At 38.8% G+C, this 23,682-nt stretch overlaps 2 protein-coding genes across 2 annotated transcripts in view; both read left to right on the forward strand.

Annotated features, from left to right (window-relative positions):
• The first annotated feature begins 754 nt into the window (after positions 1-754).
• LOC108088260 lies at positions 755-2,123 on the forward strand. Its single transcript, XM_017185978.2, is given in 3 exon segments — positions 755-783; positions 1,222-1,433; positions 1,436-2,123. Coding segments are annotated over 3 exon segments (285 nt in total). The 3' UTR covers positions 1,480-2,123.
• Positions 2,124-12,611: 10,488 nt separating this feature from the next.
• LOC108088276 (protein naked cuticle) overlaps positions 12,612-23,682 on the forward strand; it is a 44,735-nt gene continuing 33,664 nt past the window's right edge. Inside the window, 1 exon segment of the mRNA XM_017185995.2 lies at positions 12,612-13,663. Coding sequence (XP_017041484.2) covers positions 13,600-13,663 — 64 coding nt within the window. The 5' untranslated portion in view covers positions 12,612-13,599.

The raw sequence follows: 23,682 nt of genomic DNA on the forward strand, positions 1-23,682 counted from the left end.
CCGTCGCAAATTGAAATATCGCATCAATTTGCCATGCCGCCGTCGCGCTTTGTAATAAAAGTAAATAATAATTTAATAAAAAGGCAGCAAAAACCACCGCAAACTACAAAACGAAACACCGAAATGCGGCGCAAAAAAATCGAAAATCGAGTGAGTAAAATCAACCATTAAATGCTGCCGGCAAAGAACAAAGCCGAAGCAACAGACCGGCAAAACCGACAACAGCTGGCCGAAAAGCAAAAAAGCTAAAAAAGAGCCGCTCGGCGGAGGGGCGGCAATATCACCCTCTATGTGTCAGTTGGCCGGCCGACAGCGGCCCACCGTCGAACCTGCCGCGCATGCGCATTGCGCACAATCCCGATGTGTGTGGTTTTCAGCGCTGCCCCTATAAAAAGGTCAAACAATTAAAAAAATTAAAATATAATTAACACGTTTTGTTTAAAAGCGGAAGTGAATTGATTCAAATAAAATATGTTTTAATATTTTTTTTATTTGTTATTTTCAAACGAAGTTTTAAACTCTTATTATGTCTTTTATTATTATGCACTATTTTTTCAACATTTTTAACCAAATTTCTAACTTTTTATCTGTTTTTTAATTGATTTTGTCATTACTGGAATTAAATATTTAATCCCTTTGGGCATCTGAGGAAAGTTATAAAAAATAATTGGTCGTTATTTGAAGTTGAAAACAAAACACGGGTTTCCATACAGATGCTTTAAAAAAGGATAGATCTAACCAAGAAAAGTGCAAGATGCCAACACTGGTGGGACCTGGCTTGAAGTCGACCGAGATGCCGATGCCAACCGCTTCAAATTGATTTGAACGAGCGCAAAAGCTTTTGGACAAGTTGATAAGAGTAAAGATCCGACAGCACCGTTTTGCTGGCATTGTAGTCGGGATTTATCTTTGTATACACTTTCGAAATGCCTTGTTGCTATTAATTTTAGATACCTAATGAGAATAAGAACTATTGTCGAATAATTTTGTCCAGTTTACGACTGCAATAATTGGTGAACGAATTCTTGTTATTACATTTCTCAGCAATTGAATTCCCAAAATTTTTCTTTTTAAAGCAGTAATCGAAAAATACATTTAAACCCAAGCTCAAAATTTTCCTAAAATTGCTATACCTTTTGTCTACAACTATAAGATTAATAAATGAATTTTGTACAATCCCTTCTATAAACTCATATCTTCATTATATAATAAAAATCTAAGGGTGTATAATCACGTCGACTTGCATCGTTTATCGGCGGCGTTTTATCTCAATTTTTCGCACGGGTGGCTTTCGACGTGGCTGAACTGTCCGGTGAGATTCGACTCTCGGCTGAGATGTCGGCGCAACTTCAAAAGGTGTGTGATGGGCGAATGTGTGAGGTGGCCGCCTGCGGGCCTGGCTAAGATGAACATGCCCACATGCAGGCGGAAAAATGGGGAGGAGTGCCTGGAGAAGGAGGATCGGGTCTGTCCAGCTAATCAAGCATCAACTTCATCATCATCAACGTGGATGCACCGTGAACAGTTAGTCATATAGGAAATGCATGGGTAATCGCAGGGAAACGAGCGGAAGAGCTATGATACATTTGAGAAGAACATAATTTCACAGTTAATTAGAGAAATTTCAACAAAAAAATGTTTAGAGGGATGAGGAAATTAAACTACTTTTCATACTGTTAAATGCTCCATTGGTGCATAAAATCTCTTATGAGATATCTATTGAAGTTTTGTTTAAACAGTGCTATTTAAAATTAATATCGGCAACTATGTTGTACAATGAGACCGTGGTTTTCTGTATTTGCATTCGAAATTCGAAGCAATAATTTAAATCACAGTTGCTCTTACAACGTGCGTATTTTGCTTTGTTTCCTGTGACCTTTAAACATGTTTTTTCTTTTTTTTCGTGTTTTCACTCGTGTTTATACGAGCAAATTTGGTTGCAGCAATCAACTTGCTGCAAATTGTTTGCATCGTGTGTTCCTAGCTTTAGAATTACCAACTTATTTTTTCCATTATGACTTAATTGTATTTAAGATGGAATTGTAATGTTTAAAATGATTGTAATCCCTCTAAAAAAACGAATACAAATAAGTTAAATTTTTGGTAATTTTTACCAGCAATAACTAAAAGTCTTTTCATTTATTTCTAATTATTATTTGTAAATTCTTTTATACACACCTCTTTAAAATCAATTTGTTTTAACCCACAGTAATGCAGAATGGTCATTATTTATGTATTTAATTATATTGTTTTTTCATTATGGCAGTAAACTAAGCACAAGTAAACAATAAAGATAATAATGGGTCAATACAGTATATGTATTTCATTTACCAAATATACTTTATGAAATGAAGAGAACATTCGGAACAGTTGCAAGCACGATCATCTTTATAATATCGCTAATTTTGTTTGAAAGCTCGGACTGTCTTTTTAAAGTAACCAATATAAAGTGTCAGTGTTTCGATGATAAATTCTGCAGTTTTCCACAGTGTGAGCTCAAGGTGTTGGGCCGTGGAAAAGTCGGAATATTTGTTTACACCAAGATCCATCAGCTACCAATAAAAAGAGTTCTTGTAATAATTCAAGTTTTAATAAAATTACAATACAATTAATAATTTTTGAGTTTTAGGTCAATCTTAGCCTGCATAGGAAATTTAGCGGTTACCGGCCTTTTATGTACAATGTTACTTTGGACTTTTGTAATTACATCCGAAACCCAAGACGATATCCCTGGTTTGGCATCGTCCACGAGACAATGATCAATTTTACCAATGTGAATCATAGTTGTCCTTATAATGTTGGTATTCTTTACTTATTTTTATTTGTTTGTTTTTTAATGGAAACACTTTTTTGCAGCATGACCTAATTGTGTCCAAGATGGTTTTGAGTGACAGCATGCTGGAGAAAACACCTTTTTCAACTGGATCGTATATGTTCCAACTAATGGCTGGAAATCCCGAGTGGCAGGGCATCGCCCATGTTATGACGGATATTGTAGAGAAGTAGATGTAAATAAATAAAATCAAATGCAGAGAAAATTTAGCCAGATTCAGCAGTTAGCTGAATGCATTTAACTTTATTTTTAGTCAGCATCACGATCTGAATCGAAATGCGTCTGCTTGCCGTAGCTAGCTTTCTTGTTTGTTTTTTATTTTCCAATTTTTGTTTCACACACCACTTAAAAATTTATAAGTTTTTACACACCTGGTTATTATTTATGTATTAAATTATAATTTTTTTCTCATTATGGCAGCTAATTATGCCAACCCGAGCAAACTATTAAGGTATGAAAGCGTCAGCACAGTGTATGTGATTTATTTACCAAAAATACTTTATGAAATGAAGGGAACGTTCGGAATAATTGCAAAAACCCTCATCTTTATAATTTCGTTAAATTTTATTGAAAGGTCGGACTGTCTTTTTAAAGTTACTAATATAAAGTGTACGTGTTTCGATGACAATTTCTGTAGTTTTCCGCGTTGCGAGCTGAAGGTGTTGGGCCGTGGAAAAGTCGGAATATTTATTTACACCAAGCTACATCAGCTTCCATTAAAAAGAGTGCTTGTAAGATTTTACATTCTAATACAAGTTGATTAGTAATATATTTATTGTAGGTGAATTTAAGCCTGTTTAGGAGATTTAACGGCTTACGGCCTTTTATGTACAATGCTACTGTGGATTTTTGTAATTACATGCGAAACCCAAGACGATTTTCCTGGTTTGGCTTAGTCTACGAGTCAATGATCAGTTTCACGAATGTGAATCATAGCTGTCCTTATAACGTTGGTATCCTGTATACACAATTATTTAATATTTAATGAAAAATACATCTTCACCAGCATGACCTAATTGTATCCAACATGATTTTGAGTGACATTATGCTGGAAAAGACCCCTTTTCCAACTGGATCGTATATGGTTCAGCTAATGGCCGGAACTCCCAAGTGGCAGGGCATGACCCAAATTAAGGCGGATATTGTAGAGAAGTAGATGTAAATAAATAATATCAAATGTACATATTTACCTTTTAAAAATCGATTTGTTGTAATGCAGAATGGTTATTATTTGTGTATTAAATTATAATTTTGTTTTCATTATGGCAGTAAACTATGCCCGAGTAAACTGTAAAGATATTAATGAGTCAACACAGTATATGTGTTTCATTTACCAAAAATTCTTTGTGAAATGAAGAGAACATGCGGAATTGTTGCAAACGCGGTCATCTTTATAATATCGCTTAACTTGTTTGAAAGCTCGCACTGTCTTTTTAAAGTAACCAATATAAAGTGTCGGTGTTTCGATGATAAATTCTGCAGTTTTCCACAGTGCGAGCTCAAGGTGTTGGGCCGTGGAAAAGTCGGAATATTTGTTTACACCAAGATCCATCAGCTACCAATAAAAAAAGTGCTTGTAATAATTCCAGTTTTATTAAAAATATGATTAATAATATTTTAGTTTTAGGTCAATCTTAGCCTGCATAGGAAATTTAGCGGTTATCGGCCTTTTATGTACAATGTTACTTTGGATTTTTGTAACTATATCCGAAACCCAAAACGATATCCCTGGTTTGGCATCGTCCACGAGACAATGATCAATTTTACAAATGTGAATCATAGTTGTCCTTATAATGTTAGTTTTCTGTTCATATTTTTATTCTTTTGATTTTTAATGAGAAATACTTTTTTCCAGCATGACCTAATTGTGTCCAAGATGGTTTTGAGTGACAACATGCTAGAGAAGACACCTTTTCCAACTGGATCGTATATGTTTCAACTAATAGCTGGAAATCCCAAGTGGCAGGGCATCGCCCAAGTTATGACGGATATTGTAGAGGCTTAGGGTTGAAAGAAAGACATATTAGCAAATAAAATCAAACCTAACTCATCAGTTAGCTGAAGGCATTTCACTTTCACACTCAATCTGCGCATGCGTGAGTCCTTTTGCTCAGGAGGAACGGCCAACGTGTCGTATGAGTTATGGCTATCGAATGGGCACACGTGTGGCCACCAGGCGAATGGCCTGTAAATCAAACTTTTTGGCAGGGCGTGTAAACAGTGTTATAAATCAGAAAACCGCAAGGCACCCACCAGGCAGCGACCATATTGTCCATGGAGGAAGTCAGACAGACAACTGGCAGTCTGAAGTTGGAGGAAAAGGCGCCCACGCAGCCGGGAAAATGCTGAGGCGGATTGCAATGCCCCAGGATGCAAGTGACGCATAGAGCTATTAACATATTAGTTGCAGGGAGGGTGCGTGGATATCACATTCAGTTGGTGGGTGGGTGGATATCACATTTAGTTGGTGGGTGGAAGTGCGTGTCTAAGATTTAGATTTAGAGCTTCCAGCGCATATTTGTGCATTCTGAGTACCCTAGGAGCAGAACATGGGAATTTAATTAAAACCAAACACTGCCAGAGCAAGATATTTATCACTTTTGTTTATGAAGAACACCCAAAACAATATTTTAGTTGAGCATAACTAACAAGGCTCGAAAGTGGCGCACACGCACATCCAGTGTTTAATTATTATTTGATTTAATTGTCAATAGCAAAAATATTACTTTTTATTATCATTAATTTTTTTTTGTATAAAAATATAACTTTACATACTCGCCCTCAAAAGTAAAATTTATTTAACTAACTGCCACATAGACGGTGTCATTATACCCTTGCAGAGCAAAGGGTATTATAATTTTGGCCAGAAGTTTGCAACGCAGTGAAGGAGACACCTCAGACCCCATAAAGTATATATATTCTTGATCAGCATCACGATCTAAGTCGAAAAACGTCTGTCCGTCTGTCCGTCTGTCCTCCTGTCCGTTTCTGCCTAAACTAGTCTCTCAGTTTTAAAGCTATCTTTATTTCATCAAAATCGGACGACTATATCATATAGCTGCCATATGAACAATAGTCCAAAATATGGAAAATTAATAGAAAAATCGTCATAGCTTCGATGCTCTTTAGCTTTTATGTATTTTGTTCGACATATTTAGTAACTGCAAGGGTATATAAGCTTCGGCTTGCCGAAGCTAGCTTCCTTTCTTGTTTTTTTTTAACAATGGCCACTGATTAAGAAATTCGGTTATTGCGATAAGAAAATTTACTTTTTATCGGTTTTGAATGTTAAATTCATTTCGTATCAATTGAGCTTCTGAAGTCAAGAGTTATGCAGTAATAGGCTAAGAAATAAAAAAAAGCCTCGAAGCTTAATATGCTAAATAAGGTGGCAATTCCTCAGGAGCCACTTCTACCTATACTATAAAGAAATCTAATCCATTATTTATTTCGCACTATAAAAAAAGGAATAGATTTGGTTTCGTGCAATAGTTTGATAATAGTAAACACTTCCATTACTAAACATTGCAGAGCAAATCATTTGGAATTGTTTTTCATTTTGGTATTTAAACTTTACTTCTTAAAAGTTATAAAATATCGAGAGATAAACGACAAAGAAGAGTTTCGAGCACCGACAAATATCGGCAGTCATTCGATTCGGGTTCGGTTGGATACAGGGGCTGCTGAATATGGATATGACTTGGTCGGTCCTCCGACTGGAAATGGAACTGAGTTCTTCTCTCCGATGAGAATGTGTGTATGCCTGTATATATGAATACACGAGTACATGCATAGTGTTCGTTGAGTGATGTGCGCATGGATAATGAAGCAATGACGGCATGAATGACTGAATGAGGCGGCAACCTCTGTAAGATCGGAGGGTTCCCTCAAAGGGGCAGCCGCCGATGCACGACTCCGCCAGCGACTTGAGCTCCGCTTGCGGCTTGAGCGTTTAATTAAAAGGCAACAAAAAAGAAAAAAAACACAAAATAAAGGAAAATATACAAAGAAAAAGGCGGCAACTGAGGCGTCGGCCAGCAGTTGATCATTATCAGATACGGCAGCGTAGATAATGCGAGATACGATCTTGGAGTCGGGTGAGTTGGGGAGTGCTATTTGCTATTTCTGGGCAGCACTTTAAAAAATGATTTTTACTTTTCGCCTGGCCCCAAAAGTAATGCCCTCCCCTCCATCGTTTCTACTAGCTGTCTGCAATTTACGATTGGAGCGTAGAATAAATGGAAAACTTTATTTTGGTCAAAAGCGTGTGGAAAAATAATTGAATATGCATAAATTATTATTTCTTCGCCTGCGGTGCGACCAAGATTTCCAAATGGGTTTGGCGGCGATTTAAGATTTTTCTGTGTTGCAAGATTTGATTATTTATTATGTTAAATATATTTCTTAAGGTTTAATTAAAGTTGAGGGGCGTGATCTAATCAGTGGGTATTTGCAGGTGGCATTTGTAAGATAGTTTAGCATTTAAGTCATCTGCAAATACATTGAAGACAAGAAATTAAAAATTGATTTATCTCACATACTAAAGCCATAATAAATATGTATACTCAAAATCTTAGACTTCCACATTAGTTTTAAGGAAGTTTCAAAGGTTCCTTTTGGAATTTTGTAGAAATTGTATTACCTCATTGTTTCAAATTATTTATTATATTATTTAAAGTAGATTATTTGTTTTCTAAAAATTAGGCAAGAATTTTTGTTAGAAACATTTGTATATATGTATGTACATATAATAGATATCTGAACTCAAATTAACGACCTGGAATATAAACTTCTTTAAATGTAATTCTTGGAAATACTATAATACTTGAGAAAATATCTTATTTTTTCTATTTGAGATATTTGAAGATGCTTCAAAGATGCATCTTGCTCGAGAAGAATTTTCAAAGTCCACAAAACTCCACCCACTGCCCTCCGCTTCCCCTTAGCTTAATCGCTTTTATAGCTGCCATTTAATCTATCGCTTCCCATCATGTTTTTGGCATCATTAATGTGGTCATTAAGTCCCTCAGAAACCAAACCCCCGGCACAACAGACACACTCAACACACATATTTATATATACGTGTATACGTCGGGCCTAATCGTTTGACGGACATCGATGGACGGCGGACTCTTGTAAATGTAAAATCGTAAAAATCCAGTCGAAACAGGCGGGCAAAAAGCGCCTAAAAACACCCATAAAACGGCGGATTGAAATGGCTTCATTTCGTAGACAACAATTTCTTGACTCGTCGTTGTTGTTGTTTGGATAGATTTTTAATGATTTCGGCCTAATAAGCATCAATTGGTGGCACTGCCTATCCCCTTTTCCCGATTCCAATCAATGCACAGTTACAATTTCCGCTTTGGGCAGCAAACAAATTTTCCCTCAGTCCGAACCAATATGCATCTCTTATTTTTTTCGTTGTGGGCCCGCGTTTATCAAAATTAATTGGAAATTTTCGTCGTTTTTTAACGACTTCTGGGTAAAAGTCATTTGAGCGCCGGAGGTGGGGACTTCAAAAGGCCTGTTGCACATGTTACGAAGGGTCTGGAGATATCTTTGGGGGCTCATTTGGTTCTCTGGGCCTGCCACTTTTATGGCCTTACAATATACATAATTTCCTGTCAGTCGTCAGACGACGAATGCCAAAAACTACAATTCATAATTGCTTTCGAAATTTGTTTATAAACGCGACCCACACATCAACCATCATCGGGGACAACTTCATTTGAATTTTACGACTAACATACTATAAAATATAAATATTTATGACCAGCACTTACAACAAAGTTAATTTATTTAATAGTTTCACGATGTACACGACGATGCCCCGGCATACATATGATTTTTATTTGATTTTGTGTGTGTTTATGACTTCTAAAAAATTATTTTAAAACTCTTCATCGAGCTGATCACTGAAAATATATATTTCTTTTAATGAATTTCAACAACGATCCAGCGATGCTTTCAGAGTGACGCAAGTTGAGAAACACATATATCGGCTTATCTAATTTATGGCCGCCCCATAACTTACTAAAAATATTTGGAAAATTCGGAGTGTATCATCGCTTTGTTTTTTTTGAGCGTTAAGTAGAATCTGAACAACAAAAATAATCAATTGCTTGCACATAGCTTCTAAATTATTCGGGTCATTTTAGTTAGTACTAAGAATCTTAATAAATAAAATTAAGATTTATTAGCTTTAAGTTAAAATAAATAAACGTTTTCCAAGAGTTTTCCATGAAAAATAAATAACATATTTGTATGTACTACTTAATGAATATATCTTTATTAAGATATGTGCTATTCGTAATATATTTGTCATTGAACACAAAATGGTTTTTAATCAAAAATTACTTTATAGATACCACTTTAATTACACTTTAATTTAATAAATGGAACCCCATCAAGATTTTCGATTAACACTGGGCCATGGACCTACAAAATATTCCTCCTTTAACAGCGTTCTAGACAAGCCAATTATGGTTATCTCCTGTAGCCAAAATGACCCCCCTAACCTAATCAACTCCCTAATGCCGGCACACACGCCGCATAAAGCCCGATTAAACTCGTCTAACCCTTCAAAAACTCATCAGCATTGCCAATATGTGTGAAGATAGGGACTTTTCTGTGCGGCAGGGGCAGAAAAGCTGGGGAAAAGCGAGGGAAAATGACACAGAGCGAATCCAATACGGCTTCCCTGTCAATTACAGCGACAGTTGCCATGGCCGTCACTCAGTGTTCGTTCTTCGTTGGGGCAAATGTCAAAAACCCTATATATAGCCGTTCGTATATGACCGCCGCCCACCAAAATGCAGCAGGCCGCCAGACATGTTGCACTCGTTTTTGGGTAATTACATTTGCAGCCAGCCTGTACACCGACTTTTGTCAAGCGCAAAGCTGCCAATTGAATGTGCGAAATCCAGCAGGACAGCACAAAGTGCAGGGGTCGGGATGCGAAACCGGAGAAACATAAATCAATATCGGCTACGGGGCGGACAGATCCCCGACATCAATCTGGAACCCGCATACAAAGTTAGGGCTGCGGGGGAGATGGGGCGCAGTCTCCTGAAATTAAGACGGTGGATCAATGTATGACGAAGGCAGCCCAAAAGAAGAGGGTTCACAAAAAAAGAAGAAGGGACCTCAAACCGAAACCCTTCTGTTAGAAGGAGGTTCCCTCGCCGCCTTTGTAGCCCCTTTCGACAGCCCTCTCTTTCCCTCCCCTGCTTTCCTCTCCTTTCCCCTCCTTTTCCCTCTGTTCCCCTCCTTTCCTCTCCTCTCCCCTCCTTTCCCCTCCGTTCGATCGCGTGTTCTTCTTCAATTACAGCGCCATTATACCGAAAGCCGAAAACGTTTTACGGTGCGAAGCCTGCGGACCCCCGAGGGCCAAGTTTAACCCCTTACGAACTTGGCCAGAATGCCCCAAGTAGAATCTATTTGATCACCTAACTTAACACTCAACTTTAACATTTTCTGTACTTATGTTTTTTTAAGTTTCTGACGTTTTTAGCTGTCTAAACTTTTTCCTGAATTTTTTGCGTGATTTCGTAAATTAATTATTTATATCATTCCTTTTGAGATCAACCTTACTGCATTTAATGTCTGATTCAGCAGAGTAAACTATGCCGATCGAAGATTTGGTCGACCCAATATTGTTTTAATTTATAATAAGTTACTTCAGAGTGCTTTGCGCCACATATAACTTTAAAGGGTTAACGACGAGACGATTCGATCCGCGGGTTCCTTCCACTTGCCTTCGATCGCCGAAGAAAGAAAGAGCTTGGCGTTTTTCCTTCTTTTTGCCTTGCCAGCTCTCCGCAGCGTAATTCAGGATTCTCCTTGCTCTGTTATTATCGGCGGGTTTTGAGTTTGGGTTTGGGGTTACTTTTTTCGGTCGCTGGTAGGTAATTGCCCTGATGTTCAAGCTCAGCAGGCGGCTTCTTCTGCGAAGCAAAAACTGGAAGGGGCAGCGGTCGGGATCAAATTTAAAAACAATCAGCATTTTTTTCAGCAGCGGCTATGCATAGAGCCAAATTAAAACCGGGTATTATCCAAACATGTGTATAATCAAAAATTGCTGTTGGAGGGAGCAACAACCAGTCGAAATAAAACTGGTAAGGTGCAAGGCAAAAAGAAAGCTCTCAAGTTAAGGCGTGGCAATCTCTGCAATTGAAGATGTTGTTGGCACAATTGCTTTTTTTGCAGCCAATACTTAGAAACATTCAAACTGAGATTGAAAATTCTTTTTTAAGCAGCTTAATCCTCTGCTAGATACTTTGTAGTCAGCATCAGTTTAATTTAGGCAAACTCCATAATAAGCTTTCCTTTTTTTATAAACTTTTTATTTCGGATTCTTTTAACGTTGTGTTTTAATGCTTTAAAGTTTGAAGGGTATTTATTTAAGAAAGTGTTTTATGAAAAATGTGTTTTACAAAAAAGTGACTTAAAAAAATAGAAAAATAAATGCTTTAAGGCGATGGAATTTATACATTTTAAAATATTAGTATAGCAATTTATAGTATCAGTAGTTAGATTGATTTGAATAATTAAATTTAAATACATATTGCTATTCCATTGTTTGGACCTTTACCATTAAATGGTTAAAATCAAAATTTTGTACTTTAATCATTTAAAAAAAATATATAATAAACAAATATTACCTTTTATTTAGTCTTTTTAATTAAGCAAACTAGCTCAAAATCCCATCATACCCTCCACGCATATTTCCGAAAACCACTGCCACAGCCCAAAAGAGCGCGAAACTGCCGCCGAAAATGCTCTTAAATAAACAAAACCACATCTTACACATTGGGTTGTTTTTGTTGGGTTTTCACAGCTGTCTCTTTGCAACTACTGCCAATGCAACACTTGGAGAAAATTCTCGCCTTCCTTATATTGTCAATTTCGAATATCGAACCGAAAGAGAGGAGAGCGCAGCGAAAGAGAGTCCGAGCCATGGTAGAATAAGTATAAGGTAATCTCGTCAGTCCCTTAACGTTCAGAGTTGGATTTCGAATATTTTTAAAATATCGTTTCGATGATAATTGCGTTTTATAAAAATATAACTATAATACTAAAAAATATCAGTTTAAAATATCGATAAAATTAACAGGCTGCATTTTTTGAATTCTCAGCGTTTAGTACCCGTTGCACGTTACTTTAAAAAACAAGGTTTTAATCAACTTTAAAATATCAGCAATATTAAAAGGGAGACTAACTATTTTCCTTATCATTTAGTTTGGGAACACATTTATTAGGAGATATTAATAATATGAATGAAAATGGTATATTCCTTTATACCCCTTTAACATAACTATTTATTTAAGAAGTTTTAAATGTTAATACCAAGTTGTTAAGTTTAATATTGTTAATAATACTGTGTATCATTGATAAAATCCATGTTATTTATAAAAATGTATTATACATATTTATTATTTTTTGAGGTATTTTATATTTTATTATTAACTTAAACTTAGTTTAGTTGTGTGCAGATAGTTTTTATTTTCGAACATTAACCCTTGTGTGCAAATAAGGTTTTCCAACAGGGCTGTAGAAAATCACAACTTAAACAAAAAATTTAACCAATGTAATATGAAAGGTAATTTTAATGCACAGCATACTGGTTGGAAAATACACTCTATTGCTCGCACTCATTGTAAATATTTTTAACGGACTAACAGAGGCGACGAGCCTACCTTAAACTTATTTTCCGAACGAGAGCCACTCGAATTTCGAACACCCAACCACTGTGTCGGCGATTCTCGAATGTGTCGGGGTTTCAGATTGTTTTCGTCCGTTAATTCGAATAGACGTGTGAGCTGAGACTTCGAGATACTGCGGAAAGTATCTGGAAGATACGCGTAGTTTGGCCCACCAAAACAACTACTGACCGACCGAATGAATTGTTTGTGGCCCAGTGAAGTTACTATCGAAATTTAAAATTATTACCGGTCAAATGAATAAATGTATCTGCGAGATACGCGAAGTGAAGTTTTCTAGCCAGAGAGGAAATCCAAGTGTAAAATCCAAAAACGAAAAACCGCCCCCGCAACAATAATAAAAACAACCGGTACGCCACCCCCGAAAATCGACTTCGCAGTCGCCGTCGCAATCGTTTGGAAATAAATCGTGTTTTTGCCTTTTCGCATTTGTTGTTGTTTTTTGTTGTTTATACGCCAAGTTATTTACGTCGCAAGGCGAAATAACAACAAAACGGCTGGCGAAAAACAAATCGAGTCGGCGAAAATGTTTTACAATTAAAATTACGCGCGCAGCGGGCACAAAGGTACGAGTATCTGCAAGATACACACACGTAGATCAAATAAAGCAGCGCAATATGCGCAAATTAAACTAAAATGCAGCACATCAGAGCTGTAAAAACTTTTACGACTACGACCGGTAACTTTGCCACCCGCACAGTCGAAAATAATACCAGATACAAATTAAGGTCGCCCAGCGGCAGCGCATAAACACACGGTGGAAGTGGAGGATTTCTACCTGGAGTATATTAGTCTCAGTCCTTAGATCCTTACACAAAAGGATAGCCAGCCGGGGAGCGCAGAACCCACACACAAAGGCCGTAAAACATTTCGGGCTGCTGCAGGTCTCCTCCTCCCAGGACTCGTAAATTTCCAACCCAACCACCACACCACCATCACCACCCGAAAAATAAAAACACCGAAAAATCCAAGGCACCGCCAAGTAACTGCATCCTCAACCAACTTATATATAGAAACATATATATATATATTCGTGCAGAGATGGCGGGCAACATTGTCAAATGGTGGAAGCATAAAATTCTCGGCGGCTACAAACAATTCTCAGGTAAGCGAAAGCCAAGCGTTCTCAACTTGTTTAGTGAATTTCCAGATAGTTGGCAACAGATATGGAAAAGATGGATGTTAATGCTCTTGGGGAGTGCCAAAGTTCGGGGACTGGCCAACTGCGGGCGATAGCATTCAAGGAAACAATTTGTTGGCAATTCCCGAGTAAATTAAATTAAAAGATTAAGTGCGTCAGGAGTTTCCTTAAATATGGGTTATTAATTGCTTAGAGATGTACGGATTAGAGTTATTAAATGGGGAGGTGGATAAGTCGGGTTCACAACATTGTTTATGGCAACATTTGTGGTAATTTCCTGTAGTGATCAGGGACTAAAACATGATTTGCGAAAGTATTTTATTGCCAATGGTTAAAAATAGCAAATAAGTAAAATTCCCTGAACAGCGTTCATCCAAAACTAAACCCATTAATTCACGCAGATTATTTCCCTATTCGTTAACCTCCTGTTCTTATCGAAGGCCATTCCCATTAACATAGAAATATCTGGTTCGAAGATCTAAAACACTACCTTCTCCCAAACAATTGCTCACCCACTCACACACGGCCGTTTCCACAAACACATAGCCACCATTCAGAATTCATTGAGTCAAGGGCTTCTCCCACATCCTTTTCCAATAATTACGCCGAACAACTAAAAGTTGAAAATAAAATGTAGGCAATCCCCGGCTGCATTTTTATCTAGAAGATACACAGCCGTTCGCTTGTGGTCTTTTGGAAAATGGGGAGAAGAATGGAAGTGGTAGTAAAACGACACACAAAAATAGAACGAGAAGTCGGGCAGGGTGAAGAAGAAGAAGAAGAACAACAACAAGAGGAAAAACACAACTGCAGAACATCAAAAGAAACGGCGACCCATGGAAAATAAATAGAATTTTTTGGAAACAGATCGAAGCGAAGGGATCCGATCGCGATCAGATCAATAGAGCGTTTCGCTTTGGCGTTGGCTCCTGCTGCTGCTGCTCGGAGATCGCCTCCTTAGTCATGGGTATACTCTATGGCATATCATGAACGTAAATAAACAGGGTCCGATTCTGTTCTCTAAGTGGGATCGGAATCGGAATTGGAAATGGAATTGGAAACGGAATATCGGACGACCTTTCTGCCAAGCGAGCGACGTTGATGTCCGAATCGCTGAAGGAACATCAATCAATCAATGTTCCTTGGGTTTCGTTTTTCTGTCCACAAATTCATCGGAAATATTCTGGGGCCCCATCCCATCCCCTTTGTTTTTCTCGAGTTTTTTTTTGTTTTGTTGCTGTTTGGCTCTGAAGCCCCAGAGAGAGATTTCTTCTCCGGCTGGCCTGGCAATTGGTCTGCGCCAATTAAATGCCAGGCCAACACTTTGAACCCTTGCAGGACGACAAGGCCCGTACACTAATTGCTGACAGATGCAGGGGGAATTCAAAGGAAACCTCCAAAGGCACACCGAAGTATGCAACTTCAAAGAAAGCAGCCTCGAAAATACTACACAACAACAAACGGGAAGAGAGTGGAACAAAAAATGAAAATAAAGCGAATTGAAATGCCGACGCCGTTTAAAAACAACGTACGAACATTTCTTACCTGTTGCAGGTAAAACCGAAGGCAAGTCGATGGCGCGATGGAGGTGGAGTTTGCCGCTGCTGATGGACTGCACGGAGAGAAAATAGTTCAATAAGTAGGCCTATAGGCTTTAAGGCAATTAAAATCTTAGAAAAATCTGTAGTTTCACATATTTTCTTTATAATAATGTGTATTCTGTTCACATTTAAATTTCGCCAAAGGCATCTACAGTTTAAGGACATAGGTAAACAATTTTCTTTTGCGTTTGCTTATCAATAAAGAAATAGTAATATTTTTATTTAATAAATCCCCATTCTATGTATTGATTTGATCAACTTTTAATGCAACATAGATTAATTATTTATTCCCAACCCTACTATATATTCATTTATAATTGTTTCCTGTGTAGAAAGCAGCAGCTGCTACGAGGCCAAGACCGATACCGACCGACTCATACACAAAAACCTTTTAAAACCCTCACGTTGATAAAACAACAACAATAATAACATCGGGCATCAGCGGCAGCAAGTCGTCGAGCCGCCGCCGCAAGCAAAAATAATAATAACTGAGCGGCAGGCGGCAGAGTTGTTGCAAGCTCCCCCTTCTCCTCCGCATCCCCCATCCCCCATCCATCGCCATCTCCACCTCCATCCACAACTCAGAAACTCCCCAACTCCATCTCGAAGATACAGCCACATCCACAGCCACAGCCAACCAGTTCCGCGGCCAGGCCAACTATGCCAAACATCTCGGCAGCGGCTACACAAAAGCGGTTTAGAGACCAAACGACGATCGACAGAAGGACGGACGGACTGGCGGACTGGCGGACTGGCGGACTGGCGGACCGAAAGACGGACGGACGGACCGAGGAACGGCGATCCAGCGAGCGCACTCTGTTTGTATCTTTGAGATACACACCGCGCCGACTGCCAAGCTGCGCTTTGCGCTCTGTTCAAAAGATGCGCTTTTTGCTTTGAGGCGCGGCACCAGAGGCCGTCCACAGTGGTTCGAAAATGTGTGTTTGAATGGGGATTATCGGGGGTACTTATGTGCAGGGAAAATACGAAACCGAAACTGCTGGTTTATTGAGGTTCGGGGGATCTTAAGCAGATTAAATACGATTTAATAGACATCACGTAAGGACGGACTCAAAACCCTACTTTAGGTGGTGGTGTAGTTTGCAGATGAGGTGTAGCTACTTTGAATACCTAAATGCATGAGAAACTGAAATTATGAAGGCCTTAAATCCGTTTAAAGTAGTAAATAAGTGTTCTTTGTACCTAGGAACTTGCTTAAATAAAGTTGTAATGCATCTCATAATTTCATAACAGTAGTTTATTTACGTAATGTTTTTTTGTAATAGGTAAAAAAAATCACATATATTACTTACTAAAGAGAAAGGGATTGCAATAATTTAATTTTAAAATTAACCTTGTCTTTCTCAATTAAATTATTTTTATTTATTTACAATTCTGAGTGAGCTGCATTTATTTTCCGTCCTGCAACCACTGTATCTTGTGCGGGCTTCACAACTTTTGCCTTGGCTTTTCTTCGATGCCGTGCCGTTGCTGTTATTATTATGGTTGTGGTTGTTGTGAATTACGGTAGAAGGCAACAGGCGAATCGCGTCGGCATTGCATCCATTGCCTTCATGACAGGCCGAAAGCAACGTGGTTCGAACCGCGCCGTGGCTCAAAGCCCCCGTCCCGAAGTCCGGGAAAAGGGGTTCCAACTCAAGCTGCAGCCACCAACTTTGACTTGGCACTTTTTGGCTGATCCACAGAGCGGGGAGTGGACAGAGTAGAGGGGGAAGGGGAAGGAGGAGGAGGAGGAGGAGGAGGAGGAGCAGGAGGAGGAGCAGGGGCAATAGCCCGGTATAAGCAATTTTCGTAATATTAGCCAGGAAGTTGCCGCTCTGCCTTTCGACATGCCAGCGACCCTATATGGCCGGTTCGGTTCAGTTCGGCTCGGTTTGGATCGAATCGGATCGGATCGGATGGGTTTTTGGTCTTGGTTTTGGTCCAGCTCGATGGACTGGTTTTTCGGAGGCTGCTGGCAAACCAAAACTCAAACCAAAACCAAAACCAAAACAATGCCGAGCCGCCTTGTGCCAAAAGATAAAAAGCTGTTAGCTCGTAGCTTCTGCATTTCTGCAGGCTTCCCGGGGGCTGGGGTTACTCAAGATATATGTAATGACTTTTGGGGTTTTTGTTTTGGTCATCGGCTTTTGTTTGTGTTGATTTAGCAATTGGCTCTTGGGTCGCTTCTCGGAATTATGCTGGACCTGGGCTGAATGGCAAATACCACGACCCCCATCTCGCCTTTCTCCCACTTGCCATAACTTTTGGCCTTAAGTTTATGCCTCGATAGGGGGCTCTTAAAAACAAATGAATGGCCACGAAACAGAGGTCCTAAGGGTCACAAAATGCATCTCATAATTTAAATGCATATGCTGTGTTTAGATAAATAAACTGAGCACTTAACATTTCCATAAAGAAATCAAAGAACTAACCAAAGCATGTTAAATATCTATTTAATTTGCCTCCCAAGCCAAACACTCTTTCCCCCAAAAGGCGAAAGGGAAAACAAGTTCTAAACAAATATTTATGGAGTCTCGGGTGCCAGTTTGTTCCAATAACTCTGATGGAAGAACCCTGTTGGCTCTTCTTCTTTGCAAATTATATATACGAGGGTCGGTGCCTCTGACGTCTGATTGATAAGCGAACCCCCCGCCTTATCTTAATAATATTTAATGCACGGCAAGGCGAAGCGTGGCGAGGCCGAGGCGAAAATGGTTGTCACCAAGGGGGAAGGGTGAAAAGTGGGGGCCGTGGGGGTTTCTGGGGGCCAGGGGAATAGTTTGTGTATAGTGAAAATGAAATTGAAAATAATACAAAACGCTTTGTCGGTCATTAGCTTTGAGTGGACGCCGCCACCGCCACCGCCGCTCTTTGCCGCTTTCGAGTATTTGTTGTATTTTTTCGGGGATCGTCGCGTCATTTGCTCGCTTCGTTTTGGTTTTGGTTTGGGTCTGGGTTCGGTTCAGTTCGCTTTGCTTTTGATTATGTCAAAGCGAAAAAGCCGCCAAACATGTGGCCCCAACCCGCATGGCTGTGTGCGTGAGTGCTTTGAGGAAAGCGGCCTGGGAAACTTTTTGGGGAAGACCCCACCAAAGTGGAAACTGCGAGTGGGAAATGCTTTAATGCATTCCAAAAAGCATATTCATTTTTATAATTTGAACAAAATAAAGTTTATTTCAGTGAAATCGTTATCTAACAAAATAATTTAAAGCATTTATTTATGAGGATAAACATTGTTTTATATATGTTTGTTAAAATTGTTCTAAGTAAAAACTTAAAATTGTTTACTAAGCCAAAAGTGTATACTATGTTCGAGATCATAATTTGTATATCGATATTTTGCTATAATATTTTTGGGTTTGTTTAATTAAATGACTATATTAACCATCAGCCGTGAATAGAAATGATCAGTTTTTAATGATTTTCCATTTTGTTTTACCAAAGTGGAGTGGCAGGCGGTTTCAGGGGGAGGCGATAAAACAAAAGGCGGCTAACAAACAGAAAACCAGCAGACCAAGTCAACTGACAACAAAGCGAACTATGAATACCCAGAGTATCTGTGTGTGAATCTGGCAGCATGTGGCTGTGTGTTAGTGTGTATGTGTGTGGGGTATTTGGGTGTCTCTCCCACTTTTTGTATATGCGTGTCAACGGCACACACAGACACTTTCCGCTTTTGAAGTGGCTTTTAATTGATAAAAAGCAAAAAATAGGAGTAAAGGAGGAGTAAAAACCGTAGAGAGCAACAAAAAAAATGGGCATTACACATACGCCATGGTGGCTGTGCTGGAAAATTGAGAGCTGATAGCAGCAGGAAAAGCAGCTGCACCACCACCACCACCACCAACGACAACGACAACGACATTGATATTAATTCCCACGCTGTTGATGCGAAAGTGCTCCGCTCCTCTGGACGGGATTTATTTTCGGGTCTGAAACCATCCTCCAATCCTCCCATCCTCTCATCCTCCCATCCGCCCATCCACCTAGTTAAATGATAAAAACGTGTTGCAGCGGAAAAGTGGGATGTGCGGGCGAGATACTTTAAAATGCAAAAGCTCGGCAACAACGGCAGCTAAGTGCTTTGGGAATGAGAATAGATAATGGATGGCTTGCAGCTCCATGAGGCTGAGTGTGAGTGAGGAAAATTCGTTGGGAATTGTTTGTCAGGCGGAACTAGCTTGTCAGAGTGCCTGGTTAAGTATTCCCAAAAATCTTTTTGCTAGTTTATAACCTGGTTAAAGTTAAAGGAGAAGTTTTTCTGTTGGAATTTCCTTCCTAATGCATTATGATTTGAAAATTGAATTTCAGATTCTATCAAATGAAACGTTCTCTTATTTCATAATGACCTACCATTTCAAAGTCTTTTCAGATGAAACCAAAAATCCAGACTAATACAATTTGTGACTTCAAAAGCAGCTTCAAAGCGAACTTGTCAAAGCAGAAATATAATTCTCTTAGCTCAAAATCCAACAGCTCTGTCCATATTTTTCTCACCCTCTTTCCAGAGGAAAATAAAACCATTTCCCTCAATCGTCTGCCGCAGACAAAAATTAAACTGTTATGTTGCCGGCATTTGCCAATTTAAAGAAAATTTCCAATTGTGATTATTGATTATTCATTTCCTCCGCCGACCGACGGCTTCAAATTGTGGTTCCAACTTTACTTTGAGCTTGGTGTGGCGCACCTACGCACAGTGGTCGGTCTTGTATGGAGAAGGCGGCCAAAAATACTTCCAGTAGGAATATCGAGTTGAAATTTTTTTTGTAGGTATATAATAGCGTATGAATGTTATATTTTAAGTATCAGCACCATTAAAGCCAAATATATCCGCTACCATCGTGTTTACCATAAAATGTTCAAAATTTGACTCCCAAATGCATACTACACTTTTTTTAAGCGTAACTGACAAAAATTATATTTGTTAAACACTTAATTTTGGTTAAAAAATTAACAAAAGATAACAAAAAACGATGATTAACATAAATTTATAGTAAAATAAAAGTAATAAAAAATAAATTTTTCAATATATATTAGAAATGGTTACTCTAGAAAATCAAAAACTGATGAAAAAGGAACGAGGTACTCGTCTTCTTTAACAGATTCTGAACGGATTCGCAGCTATTCGCAGATGATTTTCACAGATAATACTAATTAAATATCGATTAACATTTAAAAAAAAATTTCATTATTGAGAAGTTTTGGGAACACAACTTTTACCTTTGCAGAATATTGATGTTTAGTTCTGCAGAACTTGTAAAATTGAGGTGGATAAACAATTATTGTCACAGTCACATATAGCATGTAAAATTAATAAAAATTAGAAAAACACAATCTACAAACCTTCAACTTTAATATTCATTTCACTTTCGGATATTAAACGATTGTTTTATATTTTTTTTAATTATTAACTTAACGCTTTCAAAAGACATGCGCACGCTTTCAGTTGATCGCTGGGTTTGTGCGCTCACTTTGCACCCCAATTTCTCCGCAAATATGTGGAGCAAGACAAAACTAATACTTGCTTTTAAAGCCTTGTTTTATTGATAAACAGATGCGCCAAACTTGAAATTAAAATTCCAAAATTGATTTTTTGATTTTTGGCCTATGGGACCGACCACTGTGCTACGTTTCGAATTGGGATTGCCTAACCCTCTCTGCCGCGCCGTCCTATTTCCACCCCCCGCACCCGCCAGGGGTTAAGTTGAGTCGTCTGTGGAGCCGACATCATCATCACTGGACTGCAGAATTTTCGAATTGGAATTGCCGGGATTGTGTTGTATTGTACAATAGTTTTTTCTCCACCATTCCCTCCATTCAGTTTCGGATATTGTCGGGATTGGATTGGTATTGTGCGAAGGAAGGGCAGGGGTCGGGGTAATCATAACGGGTCGCTTGTTAACATGCTACATTAAATTTTTATCAAGAGCCATGGCAACAACAATCGAGGCGCACATCTATGTTCATCGGCCCATCCCACCAGCTTACATAAATATCATAAATATCCGAAATAATGATGTTGTTTGTTGTTGTTCGGTGTTGTTGTACTCTCGATTATTATGATTATTGTGGAACGGCTGCAATGTAGCATGATTAACACAATCCCGGTGGCGGAACTCAGCCCCCCGAGATGGAGTCCAGGGGGAAACAATCAGCCCAAGTAGAACCTAAAAGCATTGAACTGAGCTTTCCCCCCTCACCGTTTTCCACCCTCCCCGTCCTCTTTAACATACATTACAAATAATCATAATAACAATGGACCCTCATTGCCTGAAAAGATTTTCGGTACCGTTGACCAACTGGGAAAATCAGTCGAGGGGGTTTTCGTTGTTATTGTTGTGGGTGTGGTCAGAGCGGCATAAAAAAGCGTTAAATTACAACATGAAAAATGCTCTAGGCGAGTACTTAAAGTCTGTGAAAAAGTGAAGCGAAAATGGGGGAGAGTGGTTCATTAAACAAGAAGTGTTAATTTGGAGAAAGTACATATATTTATTATTGGAGTACAAAATATTATTGCTATAATATTGGTGCTAATATAATAACCTAAAAAACTAAGAATATATTTTTGCTGCAAATAATATTATATTAACCCATCATCTCTTGAAAAACTCCATAAACGAGTTCAAAAAAAATACCCCAACCTTCAGGCGATCATATATCAAAGTTTCCCATTACCGCAAATAACAGAAAATATCTATGGAAACCTCGTTAGAAGTTCGGCCCTTTCTGCCGAGTAAATATGGCTTTATAAATTATTTTTACGATTTATATAGTATTTATTGCACAAAACGAAGACCATAACAATAAACATAATGACAGGACAAACAACAACAAACAAACAACGCGCACACGAACACATGCGGATACTTTAATGTATTTACGAAGTTGAAGTTTGCCTCACTGACGAAAAGTTTTAATCGCTCGGAGGGCGAACTCCTATCCATTTCGGGCTTTATCATACATTCAACTCGCTATCGGCCGAACAACGTCATAAATTTGTAGCGCCAATTAATCACTTTTCCAGCGACTGGGGCCGCGGGACGAAGTGGGTGGTGGGGGGTCTGTCAGGGCAAAGTTTTCGTTTGACTGCATTGCAGTGCAGTCTATTGAATAATTGATGATGCATCTTGCAGATACATTAAAAACGAGCATACTCAAAAGCCGCGAAAGAGAACAAAACCCACATAAATATACGAGTATATTTTCGTACATATAAAATGCCGACAAACTGTCAATTCCAATTCATTAAAGTCTCTGTGAGACTTGTGGGAAAAAACGGTACGGACTGTAGCAGCAACAAGTTGAGATCCATATACAGATACAGAAACAGAGATACGGATGCGGAAAAACCAGCACAAAAGTATCTAGGGTAATGAGAGACCATTTCAAAAAGGGACGGCTGCGTGCCTGTGAATTAATGAAGGGACGAAGGAGCCCTCGCATCAAAGATGATAAAAAACTCTTATCAAACAGAAGCCCAGCGATTTTTATTGCTTTGACAAATGCCGAGCGGACCGCTGATATATATATCCATTCGTTTTTTTCTGAGAATTTTAAGTGTTATTTATGTTTGTACAGTTAATTTGCATCCCATTGATGTCGGACCCGAAAGGGTTGAGAGCCGTTCAAAGGGTCTCAAAAGATATTTTATGCGTACATAATTAATACTTGGTGCGGGCGTTTTCTTCTCCGGAGCCTAAGCGGAAATGTGGTCCTAAAAATTCCTCGAATTCTCGAATTCCCTCGCAGTCCCTCGTCGCACATTCCATGGGGCATTGTTCGCCGTAAGCTGGCATTAAATTTTCATGGTTTAAACAGCGGCACGGAATAGGCTTAGGTTTCGACCACTATTGCTATTGCTACCTCTTCTTCTGATTTTCCCTCTTCCTTTTCCTCCGCCGCGGCCGCTGCTTCGTTTTCATCATCGGAGAAACGTTTTTCACTTGAATTTCTGTCGGCGGCCATATAATTAAGGTGCACACGGCAAAATATGAGTGCAACGCAACACTTTGTGGCCAGGGCTCGAAGGAAAAGGGAAAGAGAACCTGCAATTTGCCGTGGCCGGGACTCTCGGTCTCGGAATCGCTGAAGTCACCAGCCAGTCGGAGATCCAGCCTCAAAGTTTCCCCGATGCGGCCACGATGCTCATTAAAAAGCCACGTATATACACGGAAACACACGGGGAAGCTATTACTACAAAATAATACAAAATCATATTTCACATAGACAAGGGAAAAGAACTACAAACATTTGCGATTAAGAAATGTTGCTGATGCTTTTTTCTGTTAGGAGTAATGTATCTTGAAAATAATAATTTGTTTACATAAATAAAATAAATGAATTTGTTGCACATATTGTCACCCCTTTCTCTTGGTGTAC

This window comes from Drosophila ficusphila, unplaced genomic scaffold (genome assembly GCF_018152265.1).
Source record: "Drosophila ficusphila isolate 14025-0441.05 unplaced genomic scaffold, ASM1815226v1 contig_106, whole genome shotgun sequence".
Taxonomy (NCBI): Eukaryota; Metazoa; Arthropoda; class Insecta; order Diptera; family Drosophilidae; genus Drosophila; species Drosophila ficusphila.